Here is a 17419-nt window from a genome sequence, read left to right on the forward strand (position 1 = left end):
ATTCAGAGATTTATGAATTGCCCATCTATGGAGCCTCCGTGGGGTAAGGTCCCAATAGGAGGCAATCTTATAGGCTGTTTCTGTCCCCACTACAGAGTCTGATGTATGATGTACTCTATCACAAATATCAATCCACTCTTTTGTGGAAAGAGGTCTACCTAGCTCTGCCTCCCACCTTAATTGGCTTTGGGTCTTGGTTAAGGGTTGAGTCCCATCCAGCAAGTCAGATATTCGGAGACTAGCCGTTGGTCATCGCTCTTAAGGACCAGCCATTTCTCGAATGGAAGAAGCTTGCACCCTCCCCCGATGCCTGTTGCCCAGTGTCGCAGTTGGAAGTACGGAACATAATCTAGGTCAGACAGGGAATAGTTGGCTTTGAGGTTCTCAATGGGGATGAACCCTTACTTCTCAAAGAGGGAGCCCAAGGGCTTATATCCCCCTCCGTGCCATCATTTGAAGTGTTCGAGGTACAGTCGGGGTGAAATTGGGGTTCGCTGTGATCAGAGTCGTAGGAGAGGGAAAGGCAGTAAGGCCTATTTTAATAGCAACCCTGTCCCATATGGGTACTGTTTCGCTCGTGACATTAGCCAGATCTCCCTCCAGATGTGCGAGCCTCCGGCAGCTTGAACCGTAAAGGTCTAGTGTTTCTCCATCATCTGGCAATTCCAGTCAACCACGTAATGGAGTTGAGCCACTTGGTAATATTGCAGAATCTGAGGAACCGCAAGCCCACCTTGTGCTTTGGGGCGGCAGATCAGGTGTGATGTTGCTTACCTGGGATTCGCCTGAGGCACATGATGTTAATGTGTCAGACGTTGTTATAGTTTCCTTTTTTACTCCTAAACGTCAACAGTTAAATACTACACTCCTGACATTAAAGGAATATTTTTTGATGCACAACCTGGCTGTGTGTGTCTTACATTTGTGAGTGCTGTAACGATTGCCACGTATCTGCCAAAGTAGTGAGTTGCAATGTGGTCCTGTCTCCGTCTGCCCTCCAGTGCGATGCTACCATCCCCAGACTGTCATTGTGGTGGCTCTGGCTCCTCATCCTCCGAACCTGTGTCATCTAGGGTGAGATGTAGCCCACGTCTGGTTGCTATGTTATGTAGGATGGCACATGTTGCCACAATCTTGCATGCAGTCTCTGGGGCATACTGGAGTGCCCCTCCATTTTTGTGCAGGCATCGAAAACGTGACTTCTACATGCCAAATGTCCTCTCTGGTGCGTCGATGTCCAATGTTGTAGCGCCTCTCATTCTGATTGGCAGGTGTTAGATATGGGCCTCAGAGCATATGCACTGTCACCTGTGGAACAAAACAGCAGATATGAGCATGGCTTCACATGGTTTTGCAGTGACGTGTAGTCATTACATCGGTGTGTACTACACAGTACCTAATAAATATCCTTCACCAAACTCCCCATGTTCTAGGCGTTGGTGTATCCCACTGTGCCTGAATATGTACGCATCGTGTGTGCTTCCTTGAAATTTTGCCACTATATCAGTTATGCCATAATGGGCATCACATACCACCTGGATGTTGAGTGAGTGAGTACATTTCCTATTGCAGAACACATATTCCAGATTAGCAAGTGGGAAAATGGGAATATGTGTCCCGTCCACACACCCTATTACATGGGAAACGTTTGCAATTCTGTAGAAGTCCAATTTGGTGTTGTATATTTCCTCCTCATTCCTGGGTAGGTATATGTATCTGCACATGTGTGTGTGAGTAAGGCATCTAAGAACCGTCTAAAAAATCATGACAGGGCACTTTGAGACACCCCACCAGCAACTGCAATCCCCCACTGGTAGCTACCCGAGGCCAAGAAGTGCAGTGAGCAGAGCACTTGCACATGTGTGGTGATGGAGCAGCTGCGCAAGGTCTGGCGTTCTAGCTGAGGTTTCAGCAGTTCGATTATCTCTAAGATAACTGCGCTGCTCAGTCTGTATTTGTCATATATTTCCTCCTCGGTTTGTTTAAATATGGTCTGCCTAGTTCTGTATATCCTCTCCTGTCTCCGCCTCCTCCTCCTCTGCTGGGCTGCCTGGACTCTCCTCCTCCATGCAATCAGGTAGAGTGCAGCCATTTTGAGAAACCCAGATGCCTTCTGGGTCTGCTTTTATACTTTGGTTCTAGTTACCACCTGTTTGGAATCAGTGCTAATCTGGGTGTGTAAAACTGGCTTTTTGCGACTATTCGCAATTTGCGGCTGCCTTGTACATGTGGTTTTCGTCTCGCAAATTGAGTTGCAATTTTTGCATCGCTATTTGGGACTCCGAAATGGCATTGGAACATACCATTTCACTTTTTGCATGGTTGCAAATAGCGCTGTGACCAATTTGCGAGTCGCAAAACGTACATACTTGTAGCCCTTCGTCCCTGCTCCCAAAGAGAAAAAGAAGGGACAGAGAGGCATGATTGACCACTAACAAACAAGGATATTTAAATGACACTGAAGAAAACAAATGAAATGGCTTTAAGCCCACAGAAGTAAAGCATACTAAAAGGGTACAAGAGGTCATACGCCTATGCTCGACCTAAAAACAGGAAGAAATAATGTTATTTCTCCCTATTGCGCCACTTTAACACCATCTCTGAGGTGGCATAGGAATCTGACGCATTCCCACGCTTGTAAATGTGGGATTGAATCTAAGATTCTATCAGTTTCCATTGGTGTTGCGCTGGAACATCCCCAGCATCAGCCATGAAACATCCCTTTGACATAGAATTATACATGAAAGGGGACCATATTTACAAAGCCTTGATAAGCCATGCAAGGTGGCTTTGCTAGGCCTTGCAAAAATGGGCCTTCACACTTCGCCACCACAGCATTAAAAAAAATGACGCTCCGGTGGAGCTGTGTGCTGCTAGGGCCTTGTAAATGAGGCATTCTGTATTTTGATCTGACATTGAAGTAAAGGTCACACGCAAGGATTCAAGATCCTGGTTTTGTTGAGGTTTTGATAATACTGTTTTGTTATCTCGACCACTTGGCTGCTTCGCCCTGTGAAGCAGGTGGCTAATCTCATCTCCATTCCCTGCCAATAGCCAAAATAGCTGAAATGGAAACGGGCTGGTAGCCATTATGAACCAACAACAGATCGACAAGGACACACCAGAATTGTGTATGGAATGAATGTCTGCTAGGGGAGGGACACTGGGTGGGGCGGAACCAGTGAAAGGGCGATGGGAATTGGCTTGTATAAAACAAGGACGTTGCACTCATAGAACCCTGTTGAGTCTTCAGAGGGGATCACATTCTTTCCTTTAGGAATCACTGAGAAGTGTTGCGCACTATGAAGTGGCTAATACTTGCCCTGGCCTGCCTCCATCTCTCAGAGGGTCTGGTAAGGTGAGTAGAGCAGCTGCGGTTGGAGTGTGCATTTAAACCTATGCTTATCCAAGCTCTCAGAAAGCACAGGCAAGGTTCCTATGGGTCACCACAGCTGAAAACCTAGGGGCACGTTTACAAAAATGCAACACAACTGAGTGCGGCAACTAAGGTTGCTGCACTACATTGCATCAAAGGAAGAGTGCAGGACAGTGCCATATCAATGCATGGTGCTGTTTTTTTCTCCCCTCGCACTTGCTCACTTTGGGCTGCCTTGCAGCACCTATACATCCTTGCACCATGGTTCAAGGTTGTGTATGTGATGTTTTGTGCCGGAATGTTACACTTCCAGTACAAAATGCTAATCCTACACCTAGTTCATTACTTTTCAAAGTTTGTATGTATGATATACAGTACAACACACAGGCAAAGTTGAAAAGGTTTTGGGAAAATAAAAATGTTCTCCAACGTTACGCCTGCCTCAAGGGAGGCATAATGTTTTACTTAAATCTGTGTCTGCCGCGGGCGATACTTGAGGCTTGGTAAACATTGGGAGAAGTCCCTAGTATTCCCAATGGACAGTTGAGCAGTCCATGACACCTATGGCTGCAGTCCACCATTTTGAATAACTGGGACTGCGGATATCCAAGGATGAAAGCACGCATTATGAAGGCAGTCTGGCCCCACCACTCAGCAGGCGAGAAATAGATATAAAACACTGGGGGCACCACTGCTCTCGCTCGTGGGCTGGATGCAACTCTTCGCATCATTGCACTGCCCTGAACAGTCCGTGTGCACTGCCACATAATCTCTTCCAAACGCTAAATAGATTACAAAGTGCTCCGCTATATCTAGACCGCCCATCACGAGTGGCATTCCCAACACTCCTACCCCGGGTGTATGAAGGGGGTATAGCTCTGCCGAGTACTCGAAATAGTCTGAGGCAGTCAAGGTCAGTACAGCGAATGGATGGGAATATGCCCCACCGGATGAGCCTGCATTTAGCCTACACCGAGCAGCGATGGGTGAGAAAGGACACCTCCACATCCTCTATGGCTGTTAGCTGGTGACAGACGCCCAGGCAGCAACAGAGATTCCTACCTAGAGCATCTGGGATAGGCTACAGAGAGAAAATGTATGGTAAAAAAGACTGGCCCCAAAGACCCCCTTACGGCTGGGTACCAAACTGGGTCCAGTGAATACAGTACTAGGTTTCAGGAAGTGGGACATGATTGGCCTCTCCTCAGTAGAGGACGTATGGGACGCACCCCGCATAGTACCACTCAGTCACCTCAGAGAGGAATATGACATGGCAGCCACACAAATATTTAAATATCTGCAATTGCGGCAAACACTGAATTAAACAAAGTGTGGGCCTGCCTGTGGCCATAAGAGCTCATTCATACACACGCTATTGGATTGCCCGAAACCCCAGCCATTCTGGGAGGAGGTGCAGAGCAGACTAGGGGGCGCAGTAGCCACACAGATAGATGGACAGGCACCCCCAATGCTTCTGGGAATCTGGGGGAACTCAGATATAACATCGTGCAAAAAAACGTGGGTTTTCTATTGGCTAAAACAGATACTGGACCCAAATAGGGGAGTGCAATGCATCCACGAATACATGATTGTACGAGGGAAATGAATATATGCCATGCTAAAGAAAAACTGGTATACGAGGGCATAGGGCATTCCAAAAACTTTGGAAAAATGTGGGATGATTGATCCACGGAGGATTAGGGACGTGGATATAACAGGAAGGGATACCTGGACTGCTGAAGGCATGGAGGAAACCTGAACTAAGCTAAGATTTAACAGGGACAGACTGAAGGAACTAGGCTGCTCAGAACAGATAATCAGTATTGACAAGACCTAAAATTATAGGTATAGATGTGCAGGTAACTATAGATGTGCAGGTAACTATAGATGTGCAGGTAATAAACTCACCCGGGTCCCTGCAGAGTGGGCAAAGACGGAGGGGGGGAGGGGGTTATTGAACGTGCAGGTATTGTGATAAACGTTTATTCTTGTATATGCAAACTCAATTAAATAGTATACAAAAAGAATCGCCATCTACCAGTGTTATTTGATAGAGATTTTTGTAAAAATCTATGGGTGGAATGCCCAGGTTCCTTTCAAGGACGGATTGGGACAGGATATAGGCTTCGGTAGTGATGTAAAAGTGGCTCCCATTGGCAAATCAAATAGCTAAGAAAGATGCTCACATTTGCAAATGGAAGCAGTTTTGAACTTGTAAAAACAGCACTGTGTAAGTGTCTTGCGTGGCATGAGAGAGAGCATGCATGTGTGCTTTTGCAAGCAATGTTTGTGGTAATAATAGCGAAATCAATAGTAAAAACTGGCACACCAGTCCGTATCACAGGTCCACAAACAGCACAAAAAATACCCCATACGCTGACCTATTAGACCAGCCATTTAAGCACTTCTAGATTGCCCTATAGGTCAGTCTGACCCTGGCCTTCTTGATGCAAACTAGTTCAAAGTAGCACATAGCAGTACTCTGTGCTACTATGCAGCTCAAAATTGGAAAGTAAATCCGAATACAATACTTTGCACTAGTTTGTGCCAGTTGCTGGCGCAAACCTGCCACAAAGAGTTAATACATCTGAACCAGATTGTTGTTTAGAATTGGTCTGATTTGATGACAGCAGCTTAGAGTGATGAAATAACTAGTCCTGACAATGCCCTGCCCCTGACTCTCGGAAGGAATGGTGAGGTCTGTATTGCAGTGGTGGGGCTGGAGTGCCTTCTAGACCAATGATTGTTTGTGTGAAGGACAATACAATGCTAATGATCCATGATGACTATAAGCTGATAAGTGAGATGGGCGTAAATACCCTTAACCTTACTCACCATTATTGCTCCACAGTGCCATCAGATACTGGAATGCTGCCCTGTGTATTACATGTCCCCCCCTGCCTATGCCCCCAACATTCCGCTACACAGCCGATCCACTCCCACAGGAACTCTGAATTTAACAAAGCTTGCACATTGGGAGGTTGCAGGGATCTTGACGATTGGGGTCCTTTTTGAAGATGAGGAACTGGTTTCCCATTGGGCCTTTATTCAATCCCTCGATCTACCTGGGGCTTCCTTTCTTATACTTACCATCACACTGTGATACGTACGTCAACATTGGGCACCACACGGATCAGAGCTGGGTACGCATGGAGTAACGCAGGCAATTTATGAGACGGGCACGGGACAACGCTTAATGAAGTGGCTCTATAGCAGACTCTGGTCCCATCATTGCACTGGACTTGCACCTCTTAGGGAACAATCAGAGGCTGATTTGGGTTGTGCACTTCATGACAAAGAGTGTCAGTTTCTCTTGAAGTACCCAAGTAAAATACCTCGCAACACTTATTTTAGGTTCATACCGTATTCCTTATCTACATAGAGCATATCTAGCTCCACTGGCGCTATATAAAATTTTCCAGATGGCTATACCCAACTGTCCAAGATGCCACTTGGCAGAGGCTGATCTAATCCATATGATATGGACATGTCCTAGACTGACAGCTTACTGGATGAAAGTTTGAGGTGTTCTCTGCTCCTTTGCGGAACAAGACCACTGGGATGTTATGGAATGTTGCATATTAGGGCTATTTCCATGGCCCACATCAGCTTCGACAGAGTCATGTTTCGTAGACTTAGCCCTTCTCCTTGTGAAACGTTAAATAACACGGTGCTGGGAAGTTCTCTGTGCCACCCACAGAACAATGCTGCCATGAGGAGGTATGTTGATGGGGGTTGGCTGAAGACTAAGCACTGAGTCGAGAATATTATAGAAGATTATGCAAACACCGAAAAGCTACGGCGTGGGACACTTTCCGAGAGCAGTGTAAGACTATGAAATGCAAAACAACTTAACACACTTCTGGTTACTATGAATGTCATTTGTTTGTCCCTCTATTTCCGCAGCTCCACTGCACAGAATTGAACTTGTTTGAATGAATGTTATGTTATATCTGGTGTAGACATGGACATTTTACATACTACTAATGTACTGGGTGGCACGGTTGACTATTGTACTGTACTGGCGTAGTGGTTGGTGTTGGGAGGGTGGGTTGTGTTGTTGTTAATGTTTAACACTATTGATTGAATATTCTATGTGATTCAATCTCTTTACAGGTGGGACCATCCCCTGTCATCCTCGTTTTTGTGTACCTAACAGTTTTGATATGACATAAGTTGGATTCAAAAGTTCTCATAAAATGCATTAAAATATGTTTGAAAAAAAAGGTTGATGAGTGAGGGAAGTACTTTCACTCAGAGGAGACAGTCCTTTAGCCAATCCTATGGCTGTGCGTTGATGGTAAAGGTAAGAGTGCACCATGAAGTGGCTGTTAATGGCAGTGTTCTTCGTTCAACTAATTAGCCTGGTGAGCTAAGTACTGAATCTGGAGTTAGATAGCCCCTATGATTGAGTATGGAAGGCACTCCTATTACAATACTCCATGCTGGCTATGGTGGTTGGCCACCATGAAGTGGTTAGTCCTGTGATGGTCTGCCTCCAGTTCTCAGACAAGTAAACAAAACATCAGTGGATGAAATGCTTGAATTACTCTCAGCCACTTGTAATCACTACAGCCACACCCCAGTCCATCATTATTTTGCTCAGCATGCCACCTTAGATTAGACTTGGTCATGCTCCATAGCAACAGTCCACCCCAAACTGCCAAATCAGGCCCACTCTGACCTGGAACACAACAGTCCAAGACCAGTTTTGCCCTAGCTGGGGCTTATCTGTCAGGTGCAGCTTGTTTCTGGTGACATAGTGTGCACAGGATACATGTCTGGGCATACCCCTCTCATTTAGGGCATTGCACTGAGGTAAAAAAACAGCAATGAGAGGAATGCTTACATTAATCTCAGCCATCAGCTGTATCTCAGTCCATCACCATGACACTTTAGATTGGACCCAGCTATATGCACGAGCCTTAGTCCTGCTCCAACAGAAACAGTCAAGCCCGAACCGTCAAGCCATGCTATCTTTGAACTGGAACACAATCAACTCAAGTCGGGTTTTGCCCTGATTGGAGCTCATCAGTCAGGTGCTATGTGGTTCCACTGGCACAATGAAAAAGGGACCAACATGTGGCAAATCCTCACCTATAACATCACCTGAAGAATAGAAAACAACAATGGATAGAATGCTTGAATTAATCTCAGCCACTGGTAATTACTTTGGCCACATCACAGTCCACTATTATTTTACTCACTCTGGCACCTCAGATTAGACCCAGCTAAATGTAAATCATCAAATGTCCTGATCCAATAGGAACATTCCAGCCCAAGCTGCCAATGCAGGCTCTCTCTGTACTGAAAATCAAGCAATTTAAGACTGGTTTTGCCTTGAATGGGATTTTCAGTCGGGTGTAGTTTGGTTCCAGTGGCACAGTGAGCATGGGGCCCATGTCTGGGCATAACCACAGCCACTTAGAGCATTATGTCAAATACACAATAAGTGATGAGAGGAATGCTTGCAAATATTCTTACCAATGCCAACTGTTCTGTGAAAACTATAATGTTTGTGTGATTGAGGTGCAGATGTACGACAACTGAGTATGCTTGTATTTTGAATAATCCTGCTTTAAGCCAGTTTCATTGCTACCAGCTCTGAGAGCCATAGCCTTGCACAAAGGCTGGGAAAGAACATGATATGACATTTGAAAAAGAACCAATCCTTACCAGTTTTGAAACAGTTGACAGTGTGAAACTGGCCATGGGTTGCCTGTGCCCCAAATCAGGGTGGGCCTTACCTGACAGTTGAGGGTTGGCTGTTCTGATTGGAGCCAGGTCAAGACTAATTTGCTATAGCTGGGTCGAAACTGAGATGACATGGTGTGCAAAAAAACAATGGAATGTGATACAGCTCCGAGCGAATGCTAGTGGCTAGACTTATTGCAAGCAATCCTCCCATCTCCTTTGACTGTTTGATGTTCAGTTCTCCAAGGTCAGACCAAGGGTTCTCAGGTGGTATAGTGCAGCAGAGATAGAGAGCATTAGACCCTATCAGTTTTGTGCAGTGAACACTTCTGGGTGTTGGTCTACATTGGTATAGCACCTGATAGTGATGAAATGGCCAAGTTAGCTATTGGTCACCAGGTTTTGTTGAGTGTGATGTTTGACTCCATCTAAAGATGAAAGTATCTATTTACGGTTATCTTTATTGGGTGGGAAATATATGTGGTAAATGTAGGACCATAGGAGGCAGGAGGTGAGGAACGGGAATCAACCAACCTGCTGATATCAATCGTTCCTTAATTCCAGACTGGAGAAGTAGCAAGCGGTGCTTCAACATGATGATTATTTCCTTTATCCTCTGTGCAGGATCCCTCTGAGGAAACACAAGTCCACCCGAGAGAACATGAAGGCCCACGGAGTCCTGGATGAGTTAACAAGGACCCACCGGAGAGATCCAGCGGCCAAGTACAGCTTCAATCAAGGGGACAACTTTGCTGTTGCCTATGAGCCCATGTACCTGGACGTGAGTGCTAGCAATTCTTCTATTGTGTCATCTTAGAAATTACTAAAGGGTGCCAGTGTGTGTGCCCCAGCATAAAAATAATTCCTCTTTGGCTAGGGCAAAGGTCTGCATACTTTGAGAAAGTATATGTTTGTGAGATTTATATAAATTATGTCTATGTGTTTTATATTAATAAGTCTCATGTTCTTAATGAATCTCAGAAGAACTGTCTAAAACTGGTTGTATTTCTTCTGGTGCTATCACTAGTGGTACTTGATGATGTGAAACCTGTTCTTTGCATGTGAGCATAGAGTGTAATATCCTTGACTTCTTCTCTAGACTTACTATTTTGGTGAGATCAGCATCGGGACTCCTCCTCAGAGCTTCCTGGTTGCCTTCGACACTGGATCTTCAAATCTTTGGGTAGCCTCTACATATTGCCAGAGCCAGGCATGCAGTGAGTATTGACTAATGTACCCTTTGGCCACGACAAACAACTCGAGAGCTGCAGACATTGGGGAAGCGAGGCTAACAGAGTATGTTAAAGTATAAATATAAAATTGTAGCAGGGAAAGACCTTCAGAACTTGTATGGAGGTATAGGGTCCTCGCCCTCCTGACCACACAAAGGTAACGGAGGGATTGGTAAAATGATTAACTGGGTGATGCTTGGTTGTAAGGTGCCATTTGTGCAGTTGGCAAACATGAGGTTGCCATATCAGAACAAGAAATTGCCATAGGCTGATAGAAAGCACCAACTTTGGCCACTGATATCTTTACTGGAAGACATAAGCAAGATGTCCATATACTTTACTTTGTGCTTTAATAAAGGATGCCTGCCTCTTGACCACCTATCCTGAGCAGGAGCAGTCTATGCATTACTGCAGGAAACTCAATTGAAACGTGTCCTCCTGGGAGTTTTTTTTACAAATATAATACTTGTCCTTGGTAACTATAAATAGCTCAGATCCCTCTTGATTTGGACCCAGTTCTTCCAACTGCAGTTGAAGGATCTAAGTTGAAGATTCTGTAGCCTCAGTGTTTCCCCTATTGTGATTTATGTGTGGTAAAGGTCATCTTGCCTCCTTCTTCTTTGCTACAGCCAACCACCCGCTCTTCAACCCCAGCCAGTCTTCCACCTACACCAGCAACAACCAGCAGTTCTCCATGTGGTATGGCAGCGGCAGCATGACTGGGATCCTGGGCTACGACACTGTGACGGTGAGAACAGCCTATACACTATTACCTCGGGATGTGCAAGGGCCAGTCATGAGTAGTGTTAATAACTACACTCATAAAGAACAGACTACCACAACATCATACCAACACTAATGACCATGAAAGCCTGGCGAGACAGGGCGCTACCTAAAGATCTGAGCCAGCCAGGCACTAATGTTGTGGTTAACCATAGTCAAAGATTATTGGGGCTTACTGACAAACAAATTACGCCGGTGGTGCCTCACTTTTTATATGAGAAAACATGAAGCACCAGCGGAGAAGGGACTTGTAAATAAGCCCCTATATTTAATGCAGTTTGTTACCACCACTCAGTAGCCCTGAAATTCAAAATTAAGTTTCTACCCTGCTTTTCTACATAGCATGCTATTCCAAAAATGGCTACTAAAGTCTAGCACATGTATAATGCCTGCTTTCTTCCCTGTCAACCCAGAGTTATCTCAGAGGTGTAAAACATTCGATATCTGGACTTTTAAAAATACGAAAGAACAGTGCTCATAATATTTGTGATATTGCATGGTAAGGAAACTGCATATGATTTTAGCCAAATAAGTAGGTCTTTAGAAGTGGGTCTTTAGAAGCCCATAGGTGTTTATGGCATGGTCAGTTCTGTGCCAAACTTTTAGTAACTGAGACCCACTGTCGGTGGGACAGTAAAGCAGTGTTTACTTTAAAATGGACAGTGCTGCCATGAGCACAGATAGGGATAGGGCAAAACATCAATTTCCACCCATTTTATCCCCACCACCTTCTTCTCCCCGAAATGTACATGATTTCCTGTGTCAGAATTTACAGCAATGGCCTGCCCACTAGGACATTGGGGAAAACCTTGAAAGCCAGGTGTCTATCAAAGTTTAGCAGAGCTATGGTAGAGCAGAAAGTCGGATATGTGAGTGGCTCTACCACAGCACTGCGCGCTTTCAGAACCAGCAGACTCTCTTAACTCAATCTGCAACTCAACGATGAACCCGCAAAACCTGGTCTGGGGTTGTCTGTGTTCCATTCAGGGGGGTCTGAACCATCCCTTACCAAGTAGAGCTCAGCCTGATTTACATACAGCTAGTACTGGTCTGCAACGACTTTGATGAGTTAAATATGATGATGGTTTGGAATGCTGCCCAATGTGACTACCAGAGTCTGAGGCTAATTCAAGCATCCCACCCTCCATTTTTTGTGCTAAGTGGAGATGCACCTTATTGCAACGTGCCTTATTACATACCACTCTCGTTACATGTCACTCATGTTATATTCTGCTTAAATTGTATATGCTCTGTATTCCCTGCAGGTGCAAGGCTTATCCATCACGAATCAGGAGCTAGGCCTCAGCGTGACGGAGCCCAGCTCATTCTTCTACTATGCAAAGTTTGATGGGATCTTTGGCATGGCTTACCAGACCCTGTCTGCGGGGGGCGCCACCACTGCCGTACAGGGTCTCATGCAGCAGAACCTGGTCACTGAGCCTGTCTTCAGCTTCTACTTGACGAGGTAAGGGCTCCTACTTCTCTACAGCAATGTTAAATACTGGTTCATAAGGGCCTGGGCCCATATGAAGCATATGCCACATAAAGCACGGTTAAAAAAAGTATATATATATATATATATATGTGCATATATATATATATATATATATATAAAATAATGTGTGTGTGTGTGTGTGTGTGTGTGTGTAAATCATCTGGATTATAATGAAAATCAAAGGTTACACAGATAGGTTGTTTTGACAGGCATATCCCTATACCCTGTGAAATGCATTTTAGCAAATGTTTCCGTGTAATGCAAAATAATAAAAAAATAATTATATTCTTTAAATGTCATAAAACATCCGATGTTTTACCAAAATGACTCAGGCCATTCAAGTTTATCTCAATAGTCATCAAAGATATGCACTTTGTAGTAGTAAACACACAGGCGCATACACAAATACTAAAATCCACTTTGATAACAGCGCTCACATGACACACACCCTTGCATGTAACTAACCTGGACTTGTCAAGATTGCGGCATGGGCAGTGATTCGTGTATTTTGCATCCCCGTGTCCGCAGTCAATCAGGAGAGGTTATCCTTGGCGGCGTTGACACCAGCCTTTTCACCGGCCAGATCTACTGGGCTCCCGTCACTCAAGAGATTTACTGGCAGATCGGAATTGAAGGGTAGGTCCTCCTCTCGACATCCTTGCACAACTACCTTCGTTGAGGGTATCCTCTCTACATCTAATACCAGAAATCCACAATGAAAGACGTCTACTAGAAAGAGATGGTTAATGCTCTTGATAATGGTTCTGCCATCGTGCTCTCAAAACAGTAATGTTCCTGATTCCTGTCACCTTCTCACAACATCCTCAGTACTGTTGCACCTACTATTTCTGGGTCCACATGACTATTTCAAAGTCACATCACTGCAAGATCATCGGCGAGATGACTAGCAGGTAGTTCTTACAGTTCTTTGCCCAAGAGCCTTGCTCGAAGACACCGACAGTAGCACTTTTGTGTAAGTGTGGCATGGTGAATCTCAGGAATTTCACACTCAACACGTCCAGACTCTTGCTGCCTTGTAGGCTGAATCGTTTGTTTCTATCTTTACTCAGGTTCTCCATTGGTGGCCAGGAGAGCGGATGGTGCAGCCAGGGCTGCCAGGCCATCGTAGACACCGGGACCCCATTGCTCACCGTCCCCAAGCAGTACATTGGATCCTTGGTTCAGTACTTGGGAGGACAGCAGACTCAAAATGGACAGGTATGCCATCCATCTTTGTGCCAGGTAGGACAGGTAATGGTATCTTTTGAATGCATTCTGAGAGATGGGAGTGCATAGATCCCTAAGGTTTGCCAGTAGACCTGTGCGTCAGAAATCATTAGTGTTTAATTACTTTACATCCATTTCTTCTTCTTTGTGGACCCAGGGACATGAAGGTTGTCTAGTATAAATAGAGCAGAAATATTGAAAAGACAGAAGGAGTTCATTAAAAATGAACTGATGTCAGCAAAGGTGTGAATCAATGTCAGAGGACATTGAAAAGTGAACCCACCTAGTTGTCAGGTGTTAATTGAATTCCTCTTTTCTGTTTGCAGTACGTAGTGAACTGCAACACCGTGCAGAACCTTCCGTCGCTCACTTTCACTATCAGTGGTGCCACTTTCCCAATCCCGCCATCTGCCTACATACTGCAGGTAAGCTTGAGCCAGCGACTTGATGCATAAATAGTCCCCTCTCTACTCTCTGGTCAAAGCGACCTTTTGACTCACATCTTAAAGATCTATTTCTTGCATATGGACCAGATATGGACTGCACAATTATTATAACATGTTTGTAACGAGGAACTACGTTTTTAGCCGTGGAAAGGATTGTATGTGTTTGTGTTGGCTTTTTGGGTTTTGTGCGAACACTTTTGACATTTTGCGCTTTTGTACTGGTATTGGTTACTTGAATTTATTGCAATAAAAGTATGATGCTCTATAATAAATGAGAATATTCTGACTAAATATGGCCACTCTTTAAACCGTCGCTTAAAAAGCGGGGGCTGTGTAATAAGTGCCTTTCCCAGTGGTTAAATCGTAAAAAATAAGTGGCATGTGGTTTTAGGTTTAGGGCTGGATAGGTGTTCTAGGTTTAAGGTTGGGTAGGGGTTTAGGGATTGGTAGGGATAACAGTATGGTAAAGGTATTTTAGGGTGTAGGGGTATAGGGTAGTAAGGGTATTTTTAAGGTTTAGGATGGTTAGGGTACTTTTAGGGTTTAGGGCTGGGTAGGGGTATAGTGTAGTAAGGGTATTTTTTTAGTTTAAGGGTGGGTAAGGGTATCCGGTGGTAAGGGTATTTTTAGGGTTTAGGGGTGGGTAAGGGTATTAGGTGGTAAGGGTGGTTTTATGGTTATGGAGTGGGTAAGGGTATTGGCTGGTAAGAGCATTTTTAGGGTTTAGGTATGGGTAAAGGTAGTAACTGTGTTTTTAGGGTTTGGGCGGGTAGGGGTATTGGGTTATAATGTTAATTAGAAAAGGGGAGTTACGGGGTCTTCGCCCAAAAATATACATTATATATATATATATATATATATATATATATATATATATATATATATATATATGCCAAAATAATACACTGTTTTGCAAGGGAGAGGAGTGTCTGAGCTTATCTTATGTTGTGAGAAGATGCGTGTGTGTGTATGTATATATATATATATATATATATATATATATATATATATATATATATATTTACACATATACACATATACACACACATACATATATATATATATATATATATATATGTATGTCACAAACACCAAAGGCTGCCCGCCAAAGTCCCGCATTCAGGAGACCGCCAGTGCAGTCTTCTTCCTTCCAGTCCTATTAAGAGTTTCCTGCTGGGTCAGTGGCGGAATCACAGTTTCCTCCTGCTGGCCCAGCGGGAAAGGCACAACAACATTGACGCCGGCTCATAATACTGCCGGCGGCAATGCTGTTGAGTATCTGGTGCACCAGCACCCATCGCGCAAATCACTGTCTGTAAAGTGTGACGGGTCTGGCCAGGGGGACCCCCGCACTGCCCATTCACCCCGTCTCTGCCAGCCTTTACATGGCGGTGAAACCGCCATGCAAACACCGGCTGAGAGAGGGGTCATAATCCACAGGGCAGCGTTGCCCTGGTGGATTGGGACCGCCAGCACCACCAGGCCGTCGGGTGGCCGAAAAGTGGCAGTGCTGGCAGTCTGACCGTGGCCGTATGGCCACAGTCATAATATGGCAGTCTGATTGCCGCTTTGACGGTGGTCAGACTGCCACCATGAGTCTGGCGGTACCAGGACCGCCAGACTCATAATTAGGGCCTAAGTGTCAGCATATAACCAGTGCAGCTGAGATACAAGGATGTCCATGAGCTGTACCGCTGTAGCCAGTTAACCTCTGCAAATTCTCTTCAAAATCGAACACTATGCAACCATTGATTTTTACTACACTGTCTCCACCTTGACTCTGGCTCCTCTTTCTTCTCTTGCAGATCAATGGTGACTGCGTTATTGGTGTGGAGTCTACCTATCTGCCAGCTCGAAATGGCCAGCCCCTCTGGATCCTGGGTGATGTCTTCCTCCGGCAGTACTACTCCGTCTATGACTTTGGCAACAACCGAGTGGGCCTGGCAGCAATGGCTTAGAACCATCTGAATTCTCATTGTCAAGCACCGAATCATAATATACACATGCTCTAGCTGATGCACAGTCCCATAAAGTCTCAGGCAGTCATGGCCCTGTTAAAAGTCATGAGATTTGGGAAAAACAAGAGCTAAACAACCCGGTAACTCTGACCTCTGCATCTTATATTTCCCATTCTGACCTCCAAACCCATAATGGCCAGTAAATGGGCAGTAATACTGCCAGAATTTCTATCACTGGGCCCAGTATTACCACCCCTTTTAAATAGCCAACTCAGAATAAGAGCCATGGGTCCAGAAGACGCAAATCATTCTGATGGTTTAAAAAAATATTTCCCAAAGATGAGGAGTGAGCTATTGCTTTTATCTTATTGTAAGCAACAGAATATGATTCTGCGTCTCCCATACTCAGCAATGGTATACAATAGTATAAGAACTATAGGATTACATATATTCAACTACTAAGAATGGAGATAAGATATTTTATGTTTTGTATCTATATCTACATACAGGAAACATATATGGGATCCTTTCTCTCCTACAGCTGCAGTGAAAAGGATGCATGGACTATGGCGTACATATGTCACAAAATGTAAACCAGGAAAAAACACTTTGATTACAATTAATGTTTTTAGGTGGAAGAAATCAGGAAAATGCAACTAAAAATACCACAAGCAAATGGTAATTCAGGGACATTTAGGAGGTGTAGCCTCACCACTGGTTAGTGGCAGCTGTTGTGTTCCTTGGGGGTTACTGTTCTCCAAGAAAAAGGAGAATGAAAGACCCTTTGTGTGGCAAGTTATAGAACAGGGTTTGGAAAAGCTGAACAGTTATCCTCTCAATCACTCTATCATCAACAAAAGAGATCTTGGCAGCTCTGCCCTTGCTGGGACCAACAGCTTTCTGTGCACCTTTTCGACCATAAAACATGCTATGAGGAGTTCCTTTCAAGTAAGGGTGGTGTTCAGCTTCAAAGAACCACAAGATCCAGTTGTCTGAACTCAAGGATGTTCCCATGTCGCGGCCTTACAAAAACAGTGACCACTACCAATCTCTGTGAGTACCACCAACTGCGTCACACATCAATGATAGACCCAGACGCTCTGACACTAGTGATCCAATTTACCCAACTCTTCTAATGACAATGACAGCAAGTCACTCTGTTGTCCACTTTCACCACCCTCTTCAGATGGACTACCGGGGAAGTTTAT

The 17419-nt window shown here is 44.6% G+C and overlaps 1 protein-coding gene across 1 annotated transcript; it reads left to right on the forward strand.

The window, feature by feature from the left end:
• Nucleotides 1-3302: 3302 nt before the first annotated feature.
• LOC138301955 (gastricsin-like) lies at nucleotides 3303-16211 on the forward strand. The gene is made up of 9 exons (XM_069242399.1): nucleotides 3303-3358; nucleotides 9695-9851; nucleotides 10170-10287; nucleotides 10932-11050; nucleotides 12351-12550; nucleotides 13109-13216; nucleotides 13651-13798; nucleotides 14134-14232; nucleotides 16059-16211. The coding sequence occupies exons 1-9, from the start codon at nucleotides 3303-3305 to the stop codon at nucleotides 16209-16211; spliced, it is 1158 nt and encodes a 385-aa protein (XP_069098500.1).
• The last annotated feature ends 1208 nt before the right edge of the window (nucleotides 16212-17419 follow it).

This window comes from Pleurodeles waltl, chromosome 6 (assembly GCF_031143425.1).
Source record: "Pleurodeles waltl isolate 20211129_DDA chromosome 6, aPleWal1.hap1.20221129, whole genome shotgun sequence".
Lineage (NCBI taxonomy): Eukaryota > Metazoa > Chordata > Amphibia > Caudata > Salamandridae > Pleurodeles > Pleurodeles waltl.

Bases quoted from the DNA above. Each gene is read 5' to 3' on its own strand.
- LOC138301955 (XM_069242399.1), top strand. From the start codon at position 3,303: ATGAAGTGGCTAATACTTGCCCTGGCCTGCCTCCATCTCTCAGAGGGT. The intron at 10,288-10,931 runs GTGAGTATTGAC...TCTTTGCTACAG, and splicing joins TTGCCAGAGCCAGGCATGCA to CCAACCACCCGCTCTTCAAC. The intron at 13,799-14,133 runs GTATGCCATCCA...TTCTGTTTGCAG, and splicing joins AGCAGACTCAAAATGGACAG to TACGTAGTGAACTGCAACAC.